At 40.4% G+C, this 22,762-nt stretch overlaps 1 protein-coding gene across 1 annotated transcript; it reads right to left on the bottom strand.

Annotated features, from left to right (window-relative positions):
- Positions 1 to 9,314: 9,314 nt before the first annotated feature.
- On the bottom strand, positions 9,315 to 22,556 carry LOC118563825 (rap guanine nucleotide exchange factor 4-like). The gene is made up of 5 exons (XM_036139753.1): positions 22,345 to 22,556; positions 17,606 to 17,748; positions 17,429 to 17,517; positions 12,160 to 12,306; positions 9,315 to 9,359 (listed from the first exon to the last, which is right to left on the bottom strand). The coding sequence occupies exons 1-5, from the start codon at positions 22,410 to 22,412 to the stop codon at positions 9,315 to 9,317; spliced, it is 492 nt and encodes a 163-aa protein (XP_035995646.1). The 5' UTR covers positions 22,413 to 22,556.
- Positions 22,557 to 22,762: the final 206 nt, after the last annotated feature.

Below are 22,762 nucleotides of genomic sequence, written 5' to 3'. Positions count from 1 at the left end.
ACTCTAATCATCCAGTTAAATCTAAAATGATTTGTCTGATAAGTTTGTGCTCGTTAAAAGACATGTTGTAGTGCAATCTTCACTTCTTTAAACTTAAATAGGGAATGACTGTCAATCAGGCAATGCCTTGCAGAGGTGAAAGAAAATCCCTACATGGCTTTCATATTGTTTTATAAATTCAAATGTGACCCGTGTGGTCCGGGTTTGTGTTCAGCCTTCCTGCCCCAATACTTTGTAGAATCGCCTTTCACTCAAATTAGGTCTTCTGTCTCTGCCTGCTTTACAGATCTAGAGACTGGAAATCTTGCCAATATTTCTTTGCAAAATAGCCTCCGATCAGGGAGATGGTGGACACAAGAGGTCATTGTCAACTAAGGAGAACCTGCAGCGATCCACAGCTGAGGTGGAAGAATCCAACGAGGAGACAGCGATTGGTTGCAACCTCAGAGAGCTGTAATTTTTCAAATAAAAAAAGCCAGTGCTAAAAGAAAACCCAAAAGAAATCTGTTTGCCTCAAGCTATGTAAAGGACATAGAAGGTGTGCTGGAGAAATAAACTTACATAGAAGAAAGTACATGTGACAAGAAACTAACACCACACATTGAGCCTAAACACACATTCTCTGTGATGAAGTATAAAGGTTGCCACCATGATACTGTAGGGACGCTTTCATCAAGTTGGGAACATGGAAGCTGGTCTGAGTTGATGAGAAGATGGATGCAGCTAAATAATGGGTGATACCGGAAGAAAACCTGCTAGAGCAGGGGTAGGGAACCTTCTTGACTCAGAGAGCCATGAAAGCAAAATATCTGGAAATTAATTTCAGTGAGAGCCAATAGGGTAGTTCACGCGTGACGTCCGGGTTCCACTTGTAGGCAAACACAGGACTGTTCTCGCATTCTATCATTACAAAACGGGTGAATTAGAGTGTGCTTTTAGTTTATTTTCGAAATGTAAACAGTGCCTACGACTTGTTGCGCTCCCGGTTGCACATAGAGGCATTCCAATTCGTTGGATGTACGTTTCTTTCGTTTACCGAAGAAAGAGAAAAGAAATGGATATTTTCAATAAAGAAGGACCCAGGCACATCGACTGGGGGAGCCATCACACCCCGACAGAATGTGCAGTCTACACTTCATCTCTGGTAAATACAACTTAATTTTGCACTGGTCATTGTTCTACTGAAATAGCGGCGGAGGGGAGTTGGAGATCGCTAGGCGGGGCCGGGAGAAGCGGAGCCGCCGTCTGCAGCAGCAGCAGCAGACGGCGGCTGCACTACGCCCTTGTTCACGCGCGCTAGTACGTCTGTGTTTACGCTGCAACGTCGCCGACACCTCCACCCATTTAAATAAGACAAAAACACCAAAATAATCCTTTGTGAACAATTTTTTTTTTTTACCTACTGGGCGGGTCTTCCTCTCTGCTGAGGAGCGGTCTATGTCCGTGAACATCCATTCATCCATCCATCCATTTTCTGACCGCTTAATCCCTCATGGGGTTGCGGGGGTTGCTGGTGCCTATCTCCTGATATCAACCATCAACTTACTCTTAAAACGATCTTGTGATACGTTATCTAAAGAAGAAAAATACGTCTAGAACTCGTCGTTTCCTTTGTTTGCGCCCGCCATTGTGTTCGCCTTCTGCCTTCCAGTCGGCGCGCATGCGCGAGAAACCCGGATGAAAACAATAGCGGTGATATTTTGTTTTATCTGCGAGCCAGATGAAATTATCAAAAGAGCCACAACTGGTTCGCAAGCCATACGTTCCCGACCCCTGTGCTAGAGGCAGAAAAAGACTTGAGAATGGGGTGGAGGACAACAGCCCTAAATATACAGCATTTATATGCATTTACGTTCTCAAATACTTTTTACCCAATCTGACTGAGCAAGAGCAATTTTTCAAATAAAAATGGCCAAAGATTTCAGTCGCCAGAGGAGCAAAGCTGGTAGAGACAAAAGATCTGTAGCTGTACATGCAGCAAACTGTGATTCTACAAAGTTTTGTCCCACAGGTGGCTCCATGCCACACTCTGCCTTTTGCCTTGAAGCTAGGTTCGAAACCTGGCCTTGGGTCTTTCTGCGTGGAGTTTGCATGTTTTCTCTGCATTAGTGACTCCTCTCCGGCTTTCTCCCACGGTCCAAAAACATGAATTCTGTAAATTGTGTGTGCAGGATGGTTTTTGCTGTGTGTCTCTTTGTTGCCATGTAATGGACTGGGGAGAGGCATTCTGAATACACAGGTTTTTTTTCCAACTAAGCAGTAAATATAATCCATTGTTCAAACAACCTAACTCCTAAAAAGATTGCAGCATCTCTTCGAGGACAGAGAGCAGATTGCGTCTTATCTTTGACCTTGGTACTTATCACAGGCACAGGAAAGCTACATTGAACTTCCTGAGCAATAAAGGAAATTACCTACAGCATTAGGACCCCTTTTCTTAACAACATTGAGATTTTTAAAGTGAGTTTTATTGTTTAAATATTATATAATTGTATGTAGTTGAATGTTTCTCTGTATATTGGTTCTGTATTATTTGTCGGAGCTGTTTCAGGTTTATTTCTGCCTTTATGGATTCTTACTTTGATGTTGCTTAAAATACGCTGTTGGTTCATATTGTAAGGTTGACATTAACATTACCAAAGAAAAAGCTGAATAAATAAAACAAAAGATGTTGCTAAAGGAGCGATAAGCGATATTTTACCACTAGGTGATGCTTGAGCACTGTCTGTAGACCAAAACAAGATGTATGACCAGCCGCGGCTCTCGCTCCAAGCCAGAATCTCGCTCCAAGCAACCACCCAGCCCATTCTTCCCTTCTCATGCATCTCCTTCTATGCGCATATTTGTGAGGGACAAAAACACAGCAAAACAGCCTCACCTTTCAGAGGAACATTTCAAGTGAAGGCATAAGTAACACATAACTTGATAATGCTGTTAGCAAGAGAACATTTGATCTGCTGGGGTGGTCTCCGCCATGTTGCTCCAACGCTGTGCTGCTCTAGCGGTGGTATTTTAGGGCATGGAGAGACTAAGCCCTGAGTGGCAGCAGTTCACATGCGCATACATGCACATGCATACCCACGTAAACAAGAGACTAGAGAAAAAACGAGCTGTGTGTGAAGTCATACTGTAGTCCATCTGAAATATTACCTTTAGTTCTAGCCGTCATTATTTTTTAGTTCTTTCTAACTAAAATATAGAATTTTTGCTTATTGTTCCTTTAAGGAATTTGGTGTTTCATTTAAATCAAACATGTGCAAATGATGTGGAAAAATTCTTGATTGGTTCCAATCAATCATTGGAACTTTCTTGTGGATAAATTTCTATCTGTGCACATAAATAACCAACTGCATCATGCCATAAATATGGAGTATTGTCAGGGGGAAGATGAGAGACACCAGATCCCACAACACAGAACACTAATAAATCTGAGCTTCCTGAACACCTCAGCAGAACCACAGGCTGATCTCTTCCGTGCCACACTTCGGTGATGTAGTAATTCATGCAAAGAAGCCCAAACCAAGTAATCGGTGCTCATACTGGACATGACAGGGACATACTTTTCAAAAGACTTCTGTATTAAAATCCTTTTTTAATTGGTCTTATGTGATATACAATTTTCATTGGCTGAAAGATATAATCAACTCAGTAGAAATACATGCTTAAAAATCTAGATATTAATTTCCTATTTTACATTAGTTTTGGAAATAAATCAATATTTCAGTCATATTTTCACTTTTTTAGATGATCCTGTAGTGAGTCTCATATTCTCTAATGATCTTGCAGGATTTGGGCTTTATCTAAAAAGTATAAGCCCGCTAATAACCAGATGTGAGTTTTGGTTACACATTTGATTACACATTTGGTATGCTTGGTTTGGTGATAAATGTTTCATGTTAATCCTGTTCCAACACTCACAGAGCAAGCACAGTTCTTATTTAGGATTTGACCTATAGTTACAGACTGACTATATCAAGAAATCCTCTCCTCATCCACATAACATCCCTAGTCTGACTAGGCAATAACCAACAAGATAAAATTGGACTTTCAGATTGTTGCTTTCAATCATGCAGCATCTCTGCGAACAGAGATAAACGAAAACCTCGCATATCCGCAGCGCAGAAGATGCATGACTTGTCTTTAGCCCTCAACCGGGATTCAGACAACCTGAGGGTATTTTACATCCCTGCCACTTCCTTTTCATCAGGTTTCTCCTCTGGCTGCCCACTAGTTTGATTCCACAGGCCGACGATAGTCACACGCCACGCTCCGTCCATCAGACTTGTATCTAAAAGATGTGCTCCGGGCGTGAAAACAAGCATTCAGAGTCCAGCTATAAACATGTATACTTCTATTTCACTCAAAGCATGCAGAGCTGTCAGGGCTGATGCACAGAGCAAGCGCTTCCTGTCCAGGTCAGACGCAGGCTAAAGAGTCTGCAGCAGGGATTAAAAGCAAATTTTACCACTGTGTTATATTTTAGAGATGGTGTTCATCGGAAGCAGGAAACAAAGCAAAGAGTGAGGTGATGATCGGGTCATCTAAAGCCATGGCCAGCCTCCCAACTGTGTGCTGAGCTCGGCTCATGTCTGCTCTGTTAAACTAACAAGCAAACGCCTGCCAGCTCACAGTGTCCAGATCCAGATTCTGTCACGTGCAGAGCTGCGTTAAAGCACTAGTTCCCATATTATACAACAACATGTCACAAATACGTATCTAAATTACACAAAGAGGCCAATAGAAAGTGACCTCTGTATATCATGCAATATAAATGTGAGAAATGTTGAAGACAAATATACATCAGTCCTGTAAATCCACATTTTGCTACATTGCAGACTTATTCTTAAATAGGTTTGAGATCTACACATAGCAGCCTAAACCATAATGACATGGGGGGAAAAAATACTTCCTACATTCTTTCTCAATGTTTTTCGATGACAAAGACTTCTGAATCCAGTATTCATTTGTTCAATACTTTGTACCACTTTGTACCACCTTTGGCACCAAGTACCACAGTCTAAAGTTGCCTTGGGAATGTTTCTACAAGTTTGCTCCACTTGTTTGGGGGTATTTCTTTAATCATTTTCCTTTGCAGAACATTTCAGGTACAGTTAGACTGGAAGGGAAGAAATTTTCAATTGGGTTTGAGTCTGGCTGAGCCACTCAAGGATGTTCACAAACTATTCCCAAAGTGACCCCTTTCTTACCTGTTCTTTGTTTCGTTGAAGACAAATCACCACCAGAGTCTGAGGTCCAGAGCACTTTGGAGAATATCTTTTAAAAAATCTCTATGTTTACCCTCTATGTTGACTGGTCTACCAGTATCTGCCGTATGAAAACATCCCCACAGCATGACGCTGCCGCCACCATGCCTCACAGTAGGGATGATGTTGGCCAGGTATGTGCCATTTTTTTCTCCAGACATGACACTGAGAGGTTCAGGTCTCCTTTACTTTCATTAGAAAAGAGAAATGTGTTGCTCCTACTCTGAAAATCTCCAAGAGGCCAACAACTCTAGTCCTCGAGAGTCCTAGACATTGTTCTGGTCCAACACAATTGAATCTAATGCATGGTTCATTTACCGGGCCTCTGCAGAACTTTCTGAAGCACTGAGTTAAAGGCCCATATTCTAAAGTGTTTTTTGTGGCAAAACTCAAGCCTTTAGTGAGGAGTGTCGTCCATCTGGCCACTTTACCATAAAGGCCTGATTGTTGGTGGAGTGTGCTAGCAATGATTGATCTCCTGGATGATTCTGTTTTCACAAGGAACCACAGGAGCCACCTTAAGGACCATTGGGTTCATGGTCACCTCCCAAATCAAAGCTCTTTTTCCATGATTCTTCACTTTGGTTGGGTGGCTACAGACTTCTTACATTTTTATTTGATAGAGGTGAAAGCCTTTTTCAGGATGCAACTGCAATGTTTTCTTTCTTTTCCCAGATGTCCCAGACACAATCATGTCTTTACCTTCATTAGAAAAGTTATATTTATATGGTTCCTGACATTCACTGCCAACTGTTAGAACTTTTTCCATTCCAAGTCATGTTTAGGCCCCGTCCACACGGAGACAAGATTAGGTGTATCAGCAAAGGCTGTGCATCCATATGGATGGAGCGTTTTGGGAAACCGTAAACAATAATTTTTGAAACCGGGTCCCAAGGGCTGTCCACACAGAGATGAACTCAGTAAAAACAATAAAAAAAACAATTTAAAAAAACACCTGGAGTGCATAAATTTCAAAACGCTGGTTTTGTACATGTAAGCCACCACTTTTCTTAAATGGTGCCTAACTCTTAGAAATAACAACACAGATGGAGCTCTCCTGTGTTGTCCTCCTATGCCAGATATTGGCTTTGTTATGGCTGTTAATAGCATCCTCGGACTCTTCCTTTCTAACGAGCCCGCACTACACGGTGTGTCCCCCGCCATCATCCCACATAAACATCACGTTAAACATGCATAGATGTTTGTGTCTGATCCCCAACATGGCGCTGTGTTTACTTCACATGAGCTGTTTGCGCATGCTCAGTGTTTTTTGCATGTTTCTTTGACAATGTCACAGCGCCACCAATTGGCCTGGCATATTTAGTTACTACGGCTTTTTCAGTAACTAAATAAACACTTTTTTCTCCATCATTTATGAAGATTTACTGTGTTCATCTCCATGTTCATCTTAGTGAGCTGAATTTACTGCAGGTGAGCTCTAGTCAACTTGCACAAGCACCCCAAGTTTGATCAGTGGAAATCAGATGTGCCTGAGCTCAGTTTTGAGTTTCATAGTAACGCTTGTGATCAGTTATGTTTCTGTTTCCTAGAAATGTGGAAAAGTGTTGTGGATCTTCTTCTTAAATGAATCCTTCTATTTTAGAGGGGGAAAAACAGCTATTACAATAGATTTACAAGATATGTGAGGTAAATCCTGAAGCCATCTGTATGGTACGTTTCCTGAGACATCAATAATTTCCACTTACCACATCTCACAACGGCCCTCTTGTGGCTGCAATTTTCTGCTCGTCGTAGCTTTCAGGGTTTTAAGCAGCAAGAGTACTGACCTCGTCTAACATTTTCCATGCACCACAAAACACAGTTCAGTTTAGATTAAGCCTACGCGCTGCAGCCAAGCCTCCTCTGCCAGTACAACTGCATCTTACTTCCAGGATAAAAGCTAAAACATAAAAATTTCAAACACAAAAATACTCCACAGTGATAAATAAGGGAGAGAAAGCAGAGACCACTATTCGGGTGCAGAGCTGTTTGAACTACGACTTGCTGAGATCAAGAGAAGTATCTGCTTGTTGACGAGGTATCTGAATATTTGACTTGAGATATAAAGATGGCTAGTGTAAGATCTAAATCCCTTAGATAATCAATATCTGACATAGGTATCATTAAAAATTTACACCATGTACATAAAAACATTATGCAATGGCAGAGAAAATGTCTTGAAACCAACACTTTTTGCAAAGGAGAGATATCTAAGATCGATAGAACGTTTTCTTAATCATAATTTATTTTAATTCTGCATCATCTGAATTAACGAGAACAGGAAAAGTCTAGCTGGGTGTCTAAATGGTTGGAAACCAAGCTCCTCCTATAGTGCACATGTCATACTGACATAAATCGAGCTGTTAGCGCTGAACAAAATATACATTGTTTTGGGGTAAAATGGAGTCATCCAGACAATGTTTTTTTATGCAGGATCCAACCCACTGCAACAGGGCTTCATAGTGAAAGCTAAAGTCATGCACAACTGTCCAGACATGTCACATGCTGACATGTTTTAGCAGTTTATGAAGTTAAAAATGTAACAAAGTAGTTCTCAGATTGCTGAGCCACAAACATATCAGGCTGGACCTGAAAGACATGTTTCTCTTAAAGGGGACAATGTCATGCTTTTCAATTTTTTTCTTTCCACGTTGAAATTATTCAGCTGTGGTCTATATAAAGTGGAACTGCAATACTTTGGTCTGAATTCCTTAATGTACCCCCACATTCCCCCTTTTTACCACTGTTTTGATTTGCATCTGAGAGCAATTGGTTTTGGTGCTGTCTCTTTAAATCTCCTTCAAATTCTTGGACTACAACATTGCTCAGAGAAATACAAATTTGCAAGACTAGTAAGATGGTAGTCCATCTTACTAATCTTACAGCTCTGCAGAAAATACTGTGAGGTAATAGTTTAAAAAACTTTAATAGAAAAGAGAGAAAACTGAGCGGCTTAAAAAATATGTCCCAAAACAAATATAAAGTTATGCAGCACCTGGAGAGACCACATTTAAGTTTTCTGCACTCTTAGAAATGCCAAGGACCCACCAAAATCTACAGCACTCATTGTTTTTCTCATTTCGAGAGCATTTTTTAAACATGTTTGGTGTATGAAACACCTAAACAGAAAACTGTAATTTCTTCTACATTACACTGGATTCTTAAGAGAAAATCTCAACAAAGAATGTATTCTCACAAACTAGGTGAAACGATCTTGCATTTAATTAGACTAAGATTTTAGCATAAATGCTGATTTAACAGTAAAGAAGAAATGAGAAGTAAAAGATGGTCATAACTATAGTATATTAAGGGAATCTGAATTGGCATCGTCGCGGTCCTAGTTTCTGATGTTTTTGACTTTGTGTTTAATGTTTTTTATGAATGTTGGCGCTGCTATTTTCTCATGTATTTCCTTTTTTTTGTTCCTGCCATGTAGAGGACTAGATCACTGCCCTCATGGAGTTGGGGACAGAGTCGTGGCTTTTTGGTTGTCCAGCTCACATGTGTTTTGGAGATCTTACGAAAGCTTGTTATCCCTTAATGCGTTTTGTAAGGCTGATGTCTTTGTCTTTGAGGGTTTTCCAGTCCTTATGTACCTAAAACAAGAGCTGCATCTCAAGAGCTGCATCTCAACATCCTGTTGAGATGCAGTCATGGGCAGCAGGAGGTAAAGTTTGGAGACCTCTGGATCTTGTATTTTCTTTCAGCAGAGGATGTAGTTCTGTTGGGATCTTCAAGCTTTGACCCTTAGCGTGCAGGGTAGTGACTCTGAGCTATCTAAGTTTGAGGCCATGATTCTCAACTGGACGAAGCTCCATTGCTCCCTCCAGATCCGTTAGGATTAGTTTCTGCCTCCTTTAAAGAAGTTAAAATATATTTTCCAGAAGTGATCATAAGATGGAGCAAGACAGATTGGGGTTACCCCGTTGCTCTGGTCTGTAGCAGTGAAGAAAAAGCTGAGCCAAAAAGCCCAATAATCTGATCAGTCTTTGATGATCCACTGATCCTCATGAGATATGAATCATGACCATCACAACAGGATCCTGGATACTAGCATCTGATATGAGCTTCTTCTGTAGGGTGGCTGGGCTCAGCCTAAAGGATAAACACACACATTGGTGTCAGTCCTTATCACATATTAGATGCTTCATGGTGAAGTGCGCTGGGACAAAGGAGATCAATGGGCTTCAGTCAATTCAATTCAGTTTTATCAGTAGCACCGATGCTCTAGAATAGAACAGGTTCAAGAAGGAGAGCGGCCTTGGACCATCAGCTCGAGGTTCTACAGCACCAGTATGAGTTGTTTAAAAGAAAATTATAGAATAGGTATTTTTTTGATACAGGTCTGATGACACTAATGTGGGAGCTTGAAGTGGAGCCACCACTTCTATGCATTGAAAGGCCTCAATTGAAATGGTTCAGAATCTGGTCAGGAGGCTTCCTGGGACCTTTCCTACAGCGGTTTGAGCCAAGATGAGCCATAACATCTGGCTTGTAAATGCTGTGGGATCCCCCAGAAAAAATGGGAGTACTGGGGGGTTTCCTGCTGGATCTGCCACCCCTGCAACTCGATGTCAGATAAGCAGAAGAGAGTGGGTGGGTCTTGCTCCACCAGCTAATCATATTGACCACAATATATACTCCAAGGTTTCATGTCTGTTTGGTCAGAGCCTTCTGCCAGTCTACATTGATGTCATCATGCTGCCTTTGTTTCCTTAATAGTATTTTTTCCTCCTAAATCAGCCTTTGAGATGTCTCTGACCATCGATTCCTGACAGGCTTCTTAAATCACGCCGGTACATAATTACCAATACACATCTTAAAATCCGATTCAGTTTATCCAGCGAAAACACTTTAAACAGATTGTACCACATTAGTCTGACAAACACCCGACACAGAGAACCTGGCTGCAACAAAAACAGAAACAAGTATCCTAACGTTTATGAGGCAAAGGACATTTTTAAAGATGAAATTTGATGTTTAGGTGGTTGGTAAAAAACTTTCAAAAATGCTGGATAGCATGTAGCCAAACATAATTTCATTATTTCAAGTCCAGCAGCATCTAATAGCAACAGAAGATAATTTAGCCATCAGAAAGAGCAGCTGTAAAATCTCATTTGAGCCTAACCTTGCTGAAGAGGTCGCCTCAGGGCAGAGTTGAAATGTTGATCCCGGTAGTCTTTCAGCGTGATCTTTTGTGTACGTGCTGCATAAGCAAAGATCTCAGCCTCACTGCAGTCGGCCAAGCACACTGACACGACACACAAAGACCATAATCTAACTTACTGATGCCCTGCGGTCCCAAAGGAAAGGGGCTGGCTCTCTCAGGAAGCCTGCCTGGTATAGAGGGGGAGGTAAGAGACGAGGTGGTCCTCCACACAGAATAACATCCATTGACCGTAATCATTAGCTAAGGCTAGAGGGAAGACTGATGTATGGGTTGTCATAAGCAGTAGAGCAAAGCTTTGTCTATTCACAAACCAAAGCTGCAGAATAGGATCTAATTGTCCTTTAATACCATTATACACAAGCACTCGGCCTATCTGAAACACTGGATGTCTGCTGATGGGGTCTGGGAGAGACAGGTTCATTTCTGTACAACACTTCCATCTAGTGGTCAAAATGCAAGGTGAACATAAAGTGCCTTGCAAAAGTACTCATACCCCCTTTAAAAAAATTGACAGAAAAGGTGGCAGAGAGGATTTTAGGCTGTAGAACAATAAACCAAGCTTTGAATGTCTGGGAATGGGAAGCTTATTACACATCTACAAATCTACCAAAATGTGGTCATCCATGTAAAATAGGCAAGGAGATCGTTAATCAGAGACATAGCCAAGAGGCTCATTGTAGCTTTGGAGGAGTTGCAGAAATCTACAGCTCAGGTGTGAAAATCTGTTGCTTTGACAGCTGCTCGGAGTGAGTTCCACAAATCCAGCCGTTCATGAAAGAGTGGAAACAAATGCTGGTGAAGATTCTCAGTGATCCAGTTTATGGTCATTCGAAAAAAAAAGTTAAAAAACAAAACAACTGGACTTTTTTCCGAAGTTTGAAGACGTTAGGAGAAAACCCCCAAACCTAAGATGAGCGGAATGGTGTATGCAGTTCAGTGCAGTGAGGAATGTTCTGATCTTAATATTGGAGAAACCAAACAACCTCTCCACAGACGCATGGCTCAACACAGGAGAGCTACCTCCTCAGGACAAGACGTATACGTCTTCAAACTTTGGAAAAGAGTCCAGTTGTTTTGTTTTTTAACTTTTTTTGGAGTGGCAAGAAAATACTGTGACATGTATGATTTGAAGTTGGTCTCTTACCACGTAGGGTACACAGCAAACCAGCTAATTCTGACAGAGTTTAAGCAATTTTGAAAGGAAGAATTGGCAAAAAAAATTTAAAGTTGGTATATTAGTCTCTCAAAGACAGCTGTAACTGTAGCAAAAGGTGACTTTAAGGTGATTACACATGCAACCCACACTTTTTAGATTTTTGTTTGTAAAACAAGACTAAAACCCAAGTATCCTTTTCACTTAACTTCATAGTTGTGTTTGTGTTGGTCAATAACATAAAATCACAACAAAATAAACTGAGGGGAGATATTTTAATAATTAAACAATCTTAGTCGTGAGAACAGACACCTGACAATTCGTTAAAAAAAATCCAACCCTCATTAATCTCCTGCACTACAACCACCCCCCTTCCTCTTAAACACAACTCTGTTCTACTGTTTTCTCTTTCTGAATGAATGAGCAGCTCCTTCAGTCGCTCTTTTACACAATGACAGCACTTTCAAATCGTACTCTGAGTTTACATCAGAGACGTGTCATGCTGTAATAGTTGGTACATTATCGTAGCTTTATACGCAACATACAGTATGACTAAAAAAAAAAAACCTCACCTCCCAGAGAGACCTGAACTCCTTTTGTTCAACGCGTAGGAGCTCGCTGAATTCCCGAGTGACGATTGTAGCATGTCTGGGGGTGTTATCCAGGATCGACTCTCCGAACGCCGTGCCGGTCCCCAGTGTGCAAATAGTGACAGCATCCTGCGAGGGAAGCAGACGAGTTGTTCTGCATGATGCATCATTGCTTCCAGCAGTCCTCGGGTGTTTTCATGTAGTTACTGTGTTTTATCTTGTTTCCATGCCCCATCAGACAAAGGCTCTTGACATTTTATTGCGGAATATCAGTGCAATGAGTATCATCTCATCTCATCTTATCCGAGCAAGAAATTTACATTAATAGAGAAATACACTGCAAAAACGGATCTAAAAATAAGTAAAATGTTCTTAAAGTTAGTGTATTTGTCCTTGATTTGAGCAGGTAAATTAGATTATTTGCCAATGGAATGAGTGTTTTGACCCCTAATATAAGATAATTAGACATCCTGCACTTCTAATAAGATGATGGAGATGAGTTGTTCCTATTTTAAGTGGAAAAATCTTGTTCCATTGGCAGATCACCTTATTTACCTGCTCAAATCAGGGAAAAATACACAAATTTTAAGAACATTTTACTTATTTTAAGTTCAGTTTTTGCAGTGTACTTTGAATGATTAAAGAATCTCCTCAAAGTTTTTGAAACAAAGAGATTGGTACAATCAGATTAGTGTTTGTCCAGATTCAGTCATTTGACCTGGACTTTTGCTTTTTTGCTTTAGATTATCCAAAAAAAATGATATGAGACATATTGTAGCATGACATGTTGCTTTATCAGTTAGCCTACTTCGTGTTGTCAGCCAGGTTCTATTTATTTAGGGCATATCCTGATTATACATGTCTAGCAGAAATAATGCCTGGATGTGTGTAGTAAAACTCAATAGTCCAAAAAGCCTACTTATTACAATTAATTGCTTATTTTAAAACTACTTTTTCAATTTATTCAAGTTATCTTTCATATACAAATGTGTTTGAGGACCTGAAACATTTAAGTACGAGCTGAAGAGTCAAACACTTTCACAGCACTGTATCAGCATTCAGAAAGAACAAGGCAAGTAAAAGATCCTAAGGTGGCTTGAATTTGTGGCTAAATGTATTTTTAGACGGTATTTCTTAAGTTAACTGAGAATCTACGATCATCTCTAACACCTCGGCTTTTCAGTAAGTCAGTTCTCGTAAACATAACGTTTGAAAAGTGAAATGCTTTCCTCTTCTTCTTCTTCACGTATGAGCACACATGCTTCTCACTTATATCTAGAAAAAAAAAGATTCCACCTATGAAAACAAAAAGAGAATTAACACCCAACCTTAAGTCCGTGTGGAATGTGGGCGTTTTGCTGCCCACGCTTGTTCAGTTGCTGCTGAATATTAACCCTGCAGTCTTTCACATCGCCGTTAGTTGTGTACCGACTGTAACAGTGTGAAAAAGCATTTACCCCTTACAGAAACTCCTGATTTTTTTTATTGAAATATTTCAGATCAAACTACTTTTTAAAGTTTGAGGTCTAGGAAGTCAGAGATGACATTTCCACATGCTTGAGGTGAAAGAAATCTGTTTTACTTCAAATCCTTCCTCCTGTTCTTCTTTATGACCCTTTCATCTAGAGCATTAACCCAAGCAGGATGGCTGATGTCTTCTTTAGATATTTTTCACTTTTAATCATACCACTTTATTCCTTGTCGACATTAATGTTAGATCCTTTAAACAATTGTGTTTCTAATCAGTAAATATAAGTAAATAGTTGCTATTAATTTAAACATTAACTCTATTAGGACCCCATGGGGTTCTCATTTTTCTTCCAGTCTTTGGATTCAGGGTTGGTATTTATGAAAATAAATCATGGCACTAAAGTAAAATAAATGCAAGTGCTTTATTTAGAATTCACCTCAGATTGGTAAATAGATTATTTAAGTTATTGATATATCGTATAATAAATTGATTTAGTGATTTTTTTCTTTCTCTTTCTTTTTAACAATTTTGTGATTTTTACAGCACACTAGTTTGAGGATCCCTCTTCATCTAATTGCTTGGGAAATTAAGTCTACATAAAGAAAAATTCAGAGTTTTCAGTCCTGAAACAGACCTGTGTGTGTCTTAGTTGTAATGGTACAAGAACAAGAAAGAAGTTCAGTCTAATTTCTCTGTTAAGCAAAAGCGAAAATATTTCCTATCTCTATGAGCTTTTGTGATAACCGAATTAGAGCAAATTAAAATATCTGATTAAAATGCTATGTTTTACTACCCCTTATGTCATGATTTAGGTTTTTGTTTCCTTTGTTTTGGACTTTTCTGGACTAATTAGTTTCCGCTGCCCTCAGCCAACAGCCATCTGTTTCCACCCAATCAGCTCTGTCCACTCCTCAGCCACCAGCTCCACCTACTGCCAGTAATTACTGCCATCTTTGCTCACCTGTTCCTCTGTCTATATATACCCGCCTTTAGATAATATATTTTCTTTTTGTACTCATGTTTAATGGTTATTTCATTGTTAGTCATCAATATTTGCTGGCACCTAAGGTAACGTGTAAGAAAACATTAGATAAACGGTTTATTGTGGTAGCGTAATGTCACTGAAAATCTGAGAATACAAGTTTATTTATTATTTTAATACAATGATTGTTGTGCCAGTTCAGACCTGACAAAAAACGGCATCAATTCGGGACGTAACGGACTGCGTTACCCATGATGCAATATGGTCAAAATGGCCACCAACTCCCATCACGCAACACGGCAAAATGGCCGCCGATCAAGATAAGGTTGCTATGGTGATGGCTATAAAACCCGATCACACACGACAATCTTCCTTCTTCCCTGGCTTTAGCCGACCTGAGAAGACACACACAGCTGTTTCCGTTGGGGTAATCCCACGCCACGTGTTCGAGTTTCTCGCTGGACCGAGATTTTTCGACGCAACGGTTATTCCCTGCTTTACATAACAGGAGGTAAAATAAGTACTTTTAAATTCCCTCTGATCAAAAGACTGAGAGACGCCGTATCTCCCAGTGATCGAAGAGGACCCCGCTTTGTCTGGCCAACAAAGCGACTGTGAACCCGGAGGAAGAAACTAAGCAGCTTTTTCCCCGTCCCGCTGCAGCCTGCGGACAACTGCGCTCGTCAAGACGCGTCCAGAAAGCCACACTACTCGGAGCGTTCCGGACCAGCCCCGAGGCAACTCAAAGTAACGGAGTTTCCCCTTTTATTTCTGTCTCACCAACAGGGTGTTTAGAAGTGCCTGGGCAGGCGTTAGAACTTTGTAGGTGTTGGTTAATGCTTTTATTCCACGACGAAGTTGGAATTATTTTGCTGAACATTTTCTTTGTATGTGCATGCATTTTACAATTGATTTTGCTTTGTTGATTTGTGATCCATCAAGAACCCCGCCGTGGGTTACTGCTTCATTTCTTTTCATCTTTTTCCCTGCTTTCCCCCTCTCTCTTTTCGCTTCTTCTTATCAATTTAATCTCTTTGTCCGAGCTCAAGTCGCGGGCTTTGCTTTAAACTCCCAGTTAGCTGCGCCCTCTCGAAGCGAGGCATTACCCCATCAGCGTAAGCGTGGTTACGTCATTAGGACCTCCCCTCATACGTCATCGTAGCAGCCATCTTGGGAGGGTGACGTATATCTGAACTGTAGGTAGCTTAGCTGAACTAGCTTTTGGTAAGACATCAAAGCGTCCAGTGAGATTCCCGAAGCTGTTCTGTCTGTCAATGCTGATACGTCAAATGCCGGTGTTTTGAGGGCGGTGTTAAACAACTGTGAGTTAAGTTAAGATCTGCTAACCGCTCATTTTAATCCATTGTTTATTTTTGTTTTGTTCTTTATTTCCACATATATATTTTGCATGTTTTAGTTTAGTAATGAGTAAGAATTCCAAAGTTGTTGAATCAGAGAATTACTGTAACAGGGAATTGCTTTTGGTTCAATAAAACCAACGACTGCGGAATAGACATTGTTTTGTGTTCAGTCCAATTCACAGTTGCCTGGGTATTCAGAATTCAGAGCTAACCTCCTTTGGAGTTAACATCTGATATTAATACAGAGACAATATCATTGGATGGTGATAAGGAATAAGGATTTAAACTCTAATTGCAGTTACATTGGGGTTCTCACAGCCTGCTGGATAAACCTCGTCGGTTAACAGTCCGACCTGATCATTTATTCCAGCATAAATGAGTTCATAACAGCAAATTAACTAATGCATTAGTGGTATAAATACTTACAAGCTTATAGCTAACATCACCACCATTTGAACTATATTTGTTATAGCAGAATTATGAGTTAAATGATTTATTATTTCAATTATAATACCAAATTATAATTAATAATAATAATAAGCATATTCAACCAGCTTATGGCATAACAATGATAAATCAATAGAGTGAATAAATCCCACATTACAGCATAATTATCTGATAAAGTCCTGCTTTAATAAATTCCTCAGCAACAATTCCTGTATAATAAATGTAGTTGAAGCTTGTTTGTAATGTATCATTATTTTAAGTTGCATTAAGTCATCCATACTGTCTTGTTTCCCTAAAATATAAATATGACATGACAGAGATGCTTTTTTTCTTAGCCCCTGTTCAAAATGGATAAAACAAGAGAGCATGCCATCTGAGTAAAGCAGATGTCTGTTGAGTTATAATTACGAGAGTTAAAACCAACCAAAACAGTGATTAAAAACACTAGGGTTTTATTTGAAGGCACTTCTGCACACCTTCACCGGGCGTGTCCATAACTAAGGAAATTACTGTACCTGGTTTGTCTCTGCCACTGAACTCTGGAAGAAGGTACCGGACCCCCTTATGCAAATATAACAGATATAAACATTCGTTCATCCCATTGTCTCTAAAACTTGTTAATGAGCACATGGTTTAGAAAGAGAATATTAACAGGGGAAGTGAAAGGACACATAGGCAGCCACATCTAAGGTCTCTTATGATCTACAGCAGCAAACCGTGAGGGCAGTGGTGTTTGAAATGATTCTATTTTTAAAGCCTGATTTGCACTGTTTTTAATATGATCATTTTAGTCGAACTGTGATTTATAAACTGTTACTATTGTTTATTTATTATTTTACTGAGACTCCTTTTATAAGCGATGGAATATGTAGTACAATGCAGCTGATCCTTGTATCCGACGCAAATGTCTCCCAAGGGAGACTAATAAAGATATTTTGACCAATAAACGAATCATTAATTTAAAATACACCACTTTAATTTCAGCTGTACCTGATAGCTTGATGTTTCAGACACTTTCACGTCCAGGGAACCAGACAGGACAGCATACCAGCTCGTACCAATGTCTCCCTGGCGAAACACTGAAAAGAAAACATGACCAGTCAAATTTGAGATCAGTGAGCTTTTGAACGAGCTGCTTAGCGTTCGATCCGTTGCATTTTGACCTACAAGTGATTCCTTTCTCCAAGCGCTCGTAGAACCCACACAAGCAAATCTGCTGCAGCAAACGGGGGTGGAATCTCTCCAAAGCCTTCACCTGTTTCAGACGAGCCAGGATTATGTCAACATCTTCACCCGAGCGCTCTTCTGGTCTGGAGCAACACAGAAAACAGTAAAAAAATAAATAAATAAATAAAATGTAATTAGAAGCTGGACTTTATCAAAGCATCTTATAAAGCCTGCATTAGTCAGAGCAAATAAGTAGTACTTCAAAAAAATCCTCTGGCAAAAAAAAAATCCTGATGGAAGATCCACTACGGTCATGAAGCAGAACACCATCAACTTTACCTTTTCATTGCTCATAATAATATTAAACAATAGAATTGTTAAAACAAACATTTTGGATAAATGTGAAAAACAGGCTTTTTATGCCCAAAAAAACCTGCAAATTAGACAATTCAGCAAAGAAGAGCAGGGCAAATTTCCTCTAAGATGTTAGCAAGCTCAATAGCAGCTGTTCAAACCAGACACAACTTGTAATTGGGTTCAAGTGGAAATTTATCTTGTACTTTGGGCAAGATTAGTTCTATGTATTTTTTTATAGGTTGATTTGACTAGTTGTTTTATTTCATCTTTTTTTTAATTTCCAATAAAGATTGGAACATAAATCCTAACAAAGCGCCACAAAAGACTGATCACCAGTGACTGCTAGTAGTGGTTGATTCCTTTTTCACAAAGGGCCAACTTTTGTTCCAGATCGTTCATATCAAAAAATGAAGGAATAGAGAACGGTCTGAATTTATATAACTCTTCTCTAGTCACACTGACCACTCAAAGCACTTTACACTATAGGCACATTCAAACAATTAGACTCACTTACACAGATACACAGCCCAGTATGGACCTCGAGGTTAAGTGCCTTGCCCAGGAGCACATCTCCATGTGACAGGGAGGAAGCTGGGATCATACCTACAACTTACTGATTGCAAAACGACTATGCCACCTACTGAGCCACAGTCACCCTGTGGAGGACATCTCTGGGGACAAACACTTTTTTATGGCACTGTTTTTCCTTAAACAAGCCACATCAGCAGTGAATAAACAACAACATCCACAACTAAGACAACAATGCAATGTATAAGTGATCTTATATGCAGCAAGGTGCTTATTAGATGTTCAGTTGGTTTTGTAATAAATCATTTCATTGTTATGACTCCATGGTCCATGTTCTGCTTCTTGTATTACACTGCCTCACATTTCACATCTAGAGCCGCTGATGTATATGTAGGCGGCTGAAATGCAGCTTACAGCCACGATGAGTCTGTGCCCATCCTTTCAAAAAGTGAAACCAAACACCATTAATGATCTAAAAGGAAACCAGGCTTTGCTTCTGTCTCACTGCTGCTCTAGAACATGTTTCTGTTCTGCATGTGTCTTGTACCCTAAATTTAATAGTTGCTCATCATGTATTCTCGGTTTCTGATAAGGCCACACGATCACAGTCACATCAAATGTAAGGGAGTTCGCCAGCTCATTATTCCTCCCCTGATTGCTTTCCGTCCAGCGTGTACTTTAATGGATGCTCTACAAAGTGTGAAATGAAAGATTCAGAGACATGTGATGAGGTGTTTCTTTTTTTTCTTTTTTTTTTGCAAACCAAAGCAAGCAAGAAAAGAGAAAAAGGTGGAAACTGTTTTCCAAGAAATCTGAACCTTGGCATTTTCTTTTTTTAATTTAGGTTCTCATTATAAATGCACTTTTTGACCCCTTCATTTCAGTTTCAAGATACATGTCTATAAAATGAAGAGCATTTCTCCGAGGTGCAGAAAAGATGCTAAATTCAAATCTGATTCGCCTAGGAACCTACATGTCACATTTTTTTACTGTAACTTTAGCAACAGAGGGACAACAGGAGGGGCGAATATGCTTGGAAAAACTGAGTCACCCAAGAATCAGGAGATTTAAGGGAAGCATGTGGCTTCTGCAAGCAACCAGCCAATATTCATGTGTAAATACATCTGGCGTACTGCGTCAGTTAGCCGTTCTTTATTGCCCTTGTACTTTGAACCTGTTCTTTGTTTGCTTTCTTCATCCCCTTCGTCCGAGTGTATCCATGCCTCTCGGTTATCTCATTGCTTTGCTCAACATCTTCCACTCTCACACGAAACACAATGTGTTTATGAGCCAATATTATTTTTTTACTAACTGTTTATAGTTCAGAAAAGCCTTTCACAAATCCCGTTTCTATCATGACACAGTGATTCCAGTCAGCCGGGTAGTGAGTTCGACCAGGTGGTGGCTTTATACAGACCTGGTTCAGGGCCTATTTTGGGAGATTTCAACTCAAGCTGTTAGGAGAGTTTTTCTCATGTTCTGAGCGAGGTTGGACATAAGAAAGCCTGGTGGGATTGCAGATACGACTTCCTGGAGCTCTGGAGTCTTTGGTGTTTATTGCAGGAGCAATTAGAGGTAATGGGAGCCGTCAAACAGAAGAAGGGGGTCTTTAGGGATTGGCTGTCTTTAGGGACTGATATTCAGAATAGGTTGCAAGCTTGGGGTTTTCAGGGAATTCCAGCAGGCAGCTTTTTGCATTAAACAAATTAATCAAGAATAATTTAAATATCTCAGCATGACTAATATTAAAAGCCCTTTTCCTCAAATTCAACACAAAACAGCATATTGTACTCTCAGAGGTATTCCCTCTCTTTCGTAACAAGGATCATTAGTGCTTAGTAGATCACCCTGCTGCAAACATGGAGGACAGACAGACTCCAGCTTCTACCGGCACTTCTAAAGGAATCACCTACTCCTCCTGGGCAAAGACCTCCTGTTCATTAATGACCTTGGCTTTCAGTGCAGCAATCCCCTTTCTCAATACCAGAGATAGTCAATATGGGAATTCAAGGCGACTACGATGGCCAACCTTGCTGGGCTTCTTCTAAAACCAAGCCTTGGTGGACGTTGACATATTCTTGGGATCATTGTCCTGTTGAAAGGTCCCAAGGCACCTGAGCTTTAGCTTCCTGAAAGATTGCGAGACATCCCCCCCGCCCCCAGGATTTTATGCTTGATTGAATCCACCTTGCTCTCCTCCTGCTGCAGGTTTCCAGAGACAGAGGAAGCAGCAGGTAGGTCAAGTCTTTCTCTAACCTTGTTCCAAAAGTTTGAAAAGTTCCACATTTATGTTTGGTTGCTGCACAGCACAGAATGACAGCTTCTACTTTCAGCAAAGCCTTGGAGGTGCAGCCGTAGCTCGTTTAACTTTAAACTCGAGAACTTTGCCTCCAACTACACATCTATGGGAAAATTCAGGGCCTTTATGTTTCAGTCTCCTTGTTGTTGGAAGAAAATGATCTCTCTTGACTTAGCCATATTGTTAACGCCCAGTGAAGCTTTACCATCAACATTTTTGCCATTTAAGGTGTTTTGTTTCAGCAAATTTGACGCAACCAATTAAACCCATGATTGGTTGCATTATTTCCGCCCGAAACCATCCCTAAAAATATTTGTCACGATTCGGGTTTTGTTTTTGTGTTTTTGGCTGCTTATGTTTCCACTCCATGCATATCAGTCACTTCCCAGCCAATTAATTAGCTCCACCTGCTGCTGCCGCTAATCAGACTCACCTGGATCACCTGTCACTCTCTCCATATACCTGCGTCATTCAAGCACCCAGTGCCGCAATCTCTGTTCTCGCTGCATACATACATACATGCATGCATGTGGTTTTCCACAGTGGTTTAGCACCTTGCCTGCTGATCCTGTGGACCTGTTGTCACCCTGCCCTCGGTATAGCTGTCTTAACTAGTGCTTGTGTGCACCGCCTGGTTTCAGGTCGTTCCTGAGGTTTCAATGTCTTGCTTTGCCCACGCTGGGAACACACCAGCTGCACCTGATTGAGTCTCTCCCTGTCAGGAGCATCCTGGTCAAATCTGTTCCTGCCTGCATCACCTGGTCAGCCTGCACCTGTCAATTCCTGCGCTGGTCAGTCATTCCTGCCTGTCTTCCCTGTTACCTTCTTCCTTTTAGAATATTTTCAAACCCACACCCTCTGTGTCCGGCTTGAATATCGGGTTCCCAGCGTGGACAGAATCATTACAATATGAAAATACAAAATAGCCTAAATGGAGTTTGTTTGTGAGGCACGATTTACAGATATTTTTTTTAAACTTTAAAATAAAATAGAAATATATAAAAATATGTATAATGTGGCTATAATTTAAAATAGTTCATTTGATTTTTTTTTTTAAGAAATCAACAAGCAGCATGGGAACACATGCTGTGGGTTAAAATATACTTGGTTTAAGTCAAAGTGCATTTTATTTCCGTTATAAATTTGTGTAGATTTAAGGATGTTTTGAGTCCACTTAAGCCTATTTTTTATGCAAGGATAAACGTATTAAACTGAGATGATTGTTTTTCCTTGCATCTTAATGAATTAGGCTGTTCTGTATAATTCCAAATAGATGCAGGGCAGTGTTCCCATTTAACAGCAGATCTTTCATGCTTAAGCCTTTATCAAACAGGAGGTCAAAGGCCCGGTAAGCACACGTGTCCCGGTCTAAACGGTACGCTTGGAGCTCTCCAAAGATGCACAAGCCTATTTATACAGAATCGTCAAGTTCCGCTGGGAAATTTAAACTACAGCCACCTTGAATCTCATCGCCGAGCTACAGGGGAGGGGGAGATCTGTGTAATCAGATCGTCCATTAAGTAAACCTAGAAAACGAGCTGGCGCGTGGAGTTACCTTTTATCCAGACAAATAATCCACTCGGCAGATTCCGTCGGATGAGACGAAGTGTGCGCGGCTACCATCGTGTCTGATCCAACTCCTGCTGCAGCTGTTGGTGCTGCTGCTGCTGCTGCAGAGGAGGAAGAGGAGAGGAGGAGCTGGACCAACCACTGCGCTTCATCTGCCTCCACTCACTCAGCTCTGACTCCTCGTCTCACTCGCTCACTCACTGGGAAGAGAAAATCTGGTTATAAGGCTGGGGAAAAAAACCGCGATAACAAAACGAACAAACTCTCTTTGTTCTCAGAAAGCTGCACAAAACGTGACTGGCTTGTGAGAAGATGAACAAGGCAACAGTTTTCAGCAAACCTGGAATCAGTTTAAAGCATGCATGTTTTTATAAAAAAAATATATTTTCTGATTTTTTTTTTTA

This window comes from Fundulus heteroclitus, chromosome 7 (genome assembly GCF_011125445.2).
Source record: "Fundulus heteroclitus isolate FHET01 chromosome 7, MU-UCD_Fhet_4.1, whole genome shotgun sequence".
NCBI lineage: Eukaryota > Metazoa > Chordata > Actinopteri > Cyprinodontiformes > Fundulidae > Fundulus > Fundulus heteroclitus.
This window is presented reverse-complemented; position numbering and strand designations above follow the sequence as displayed.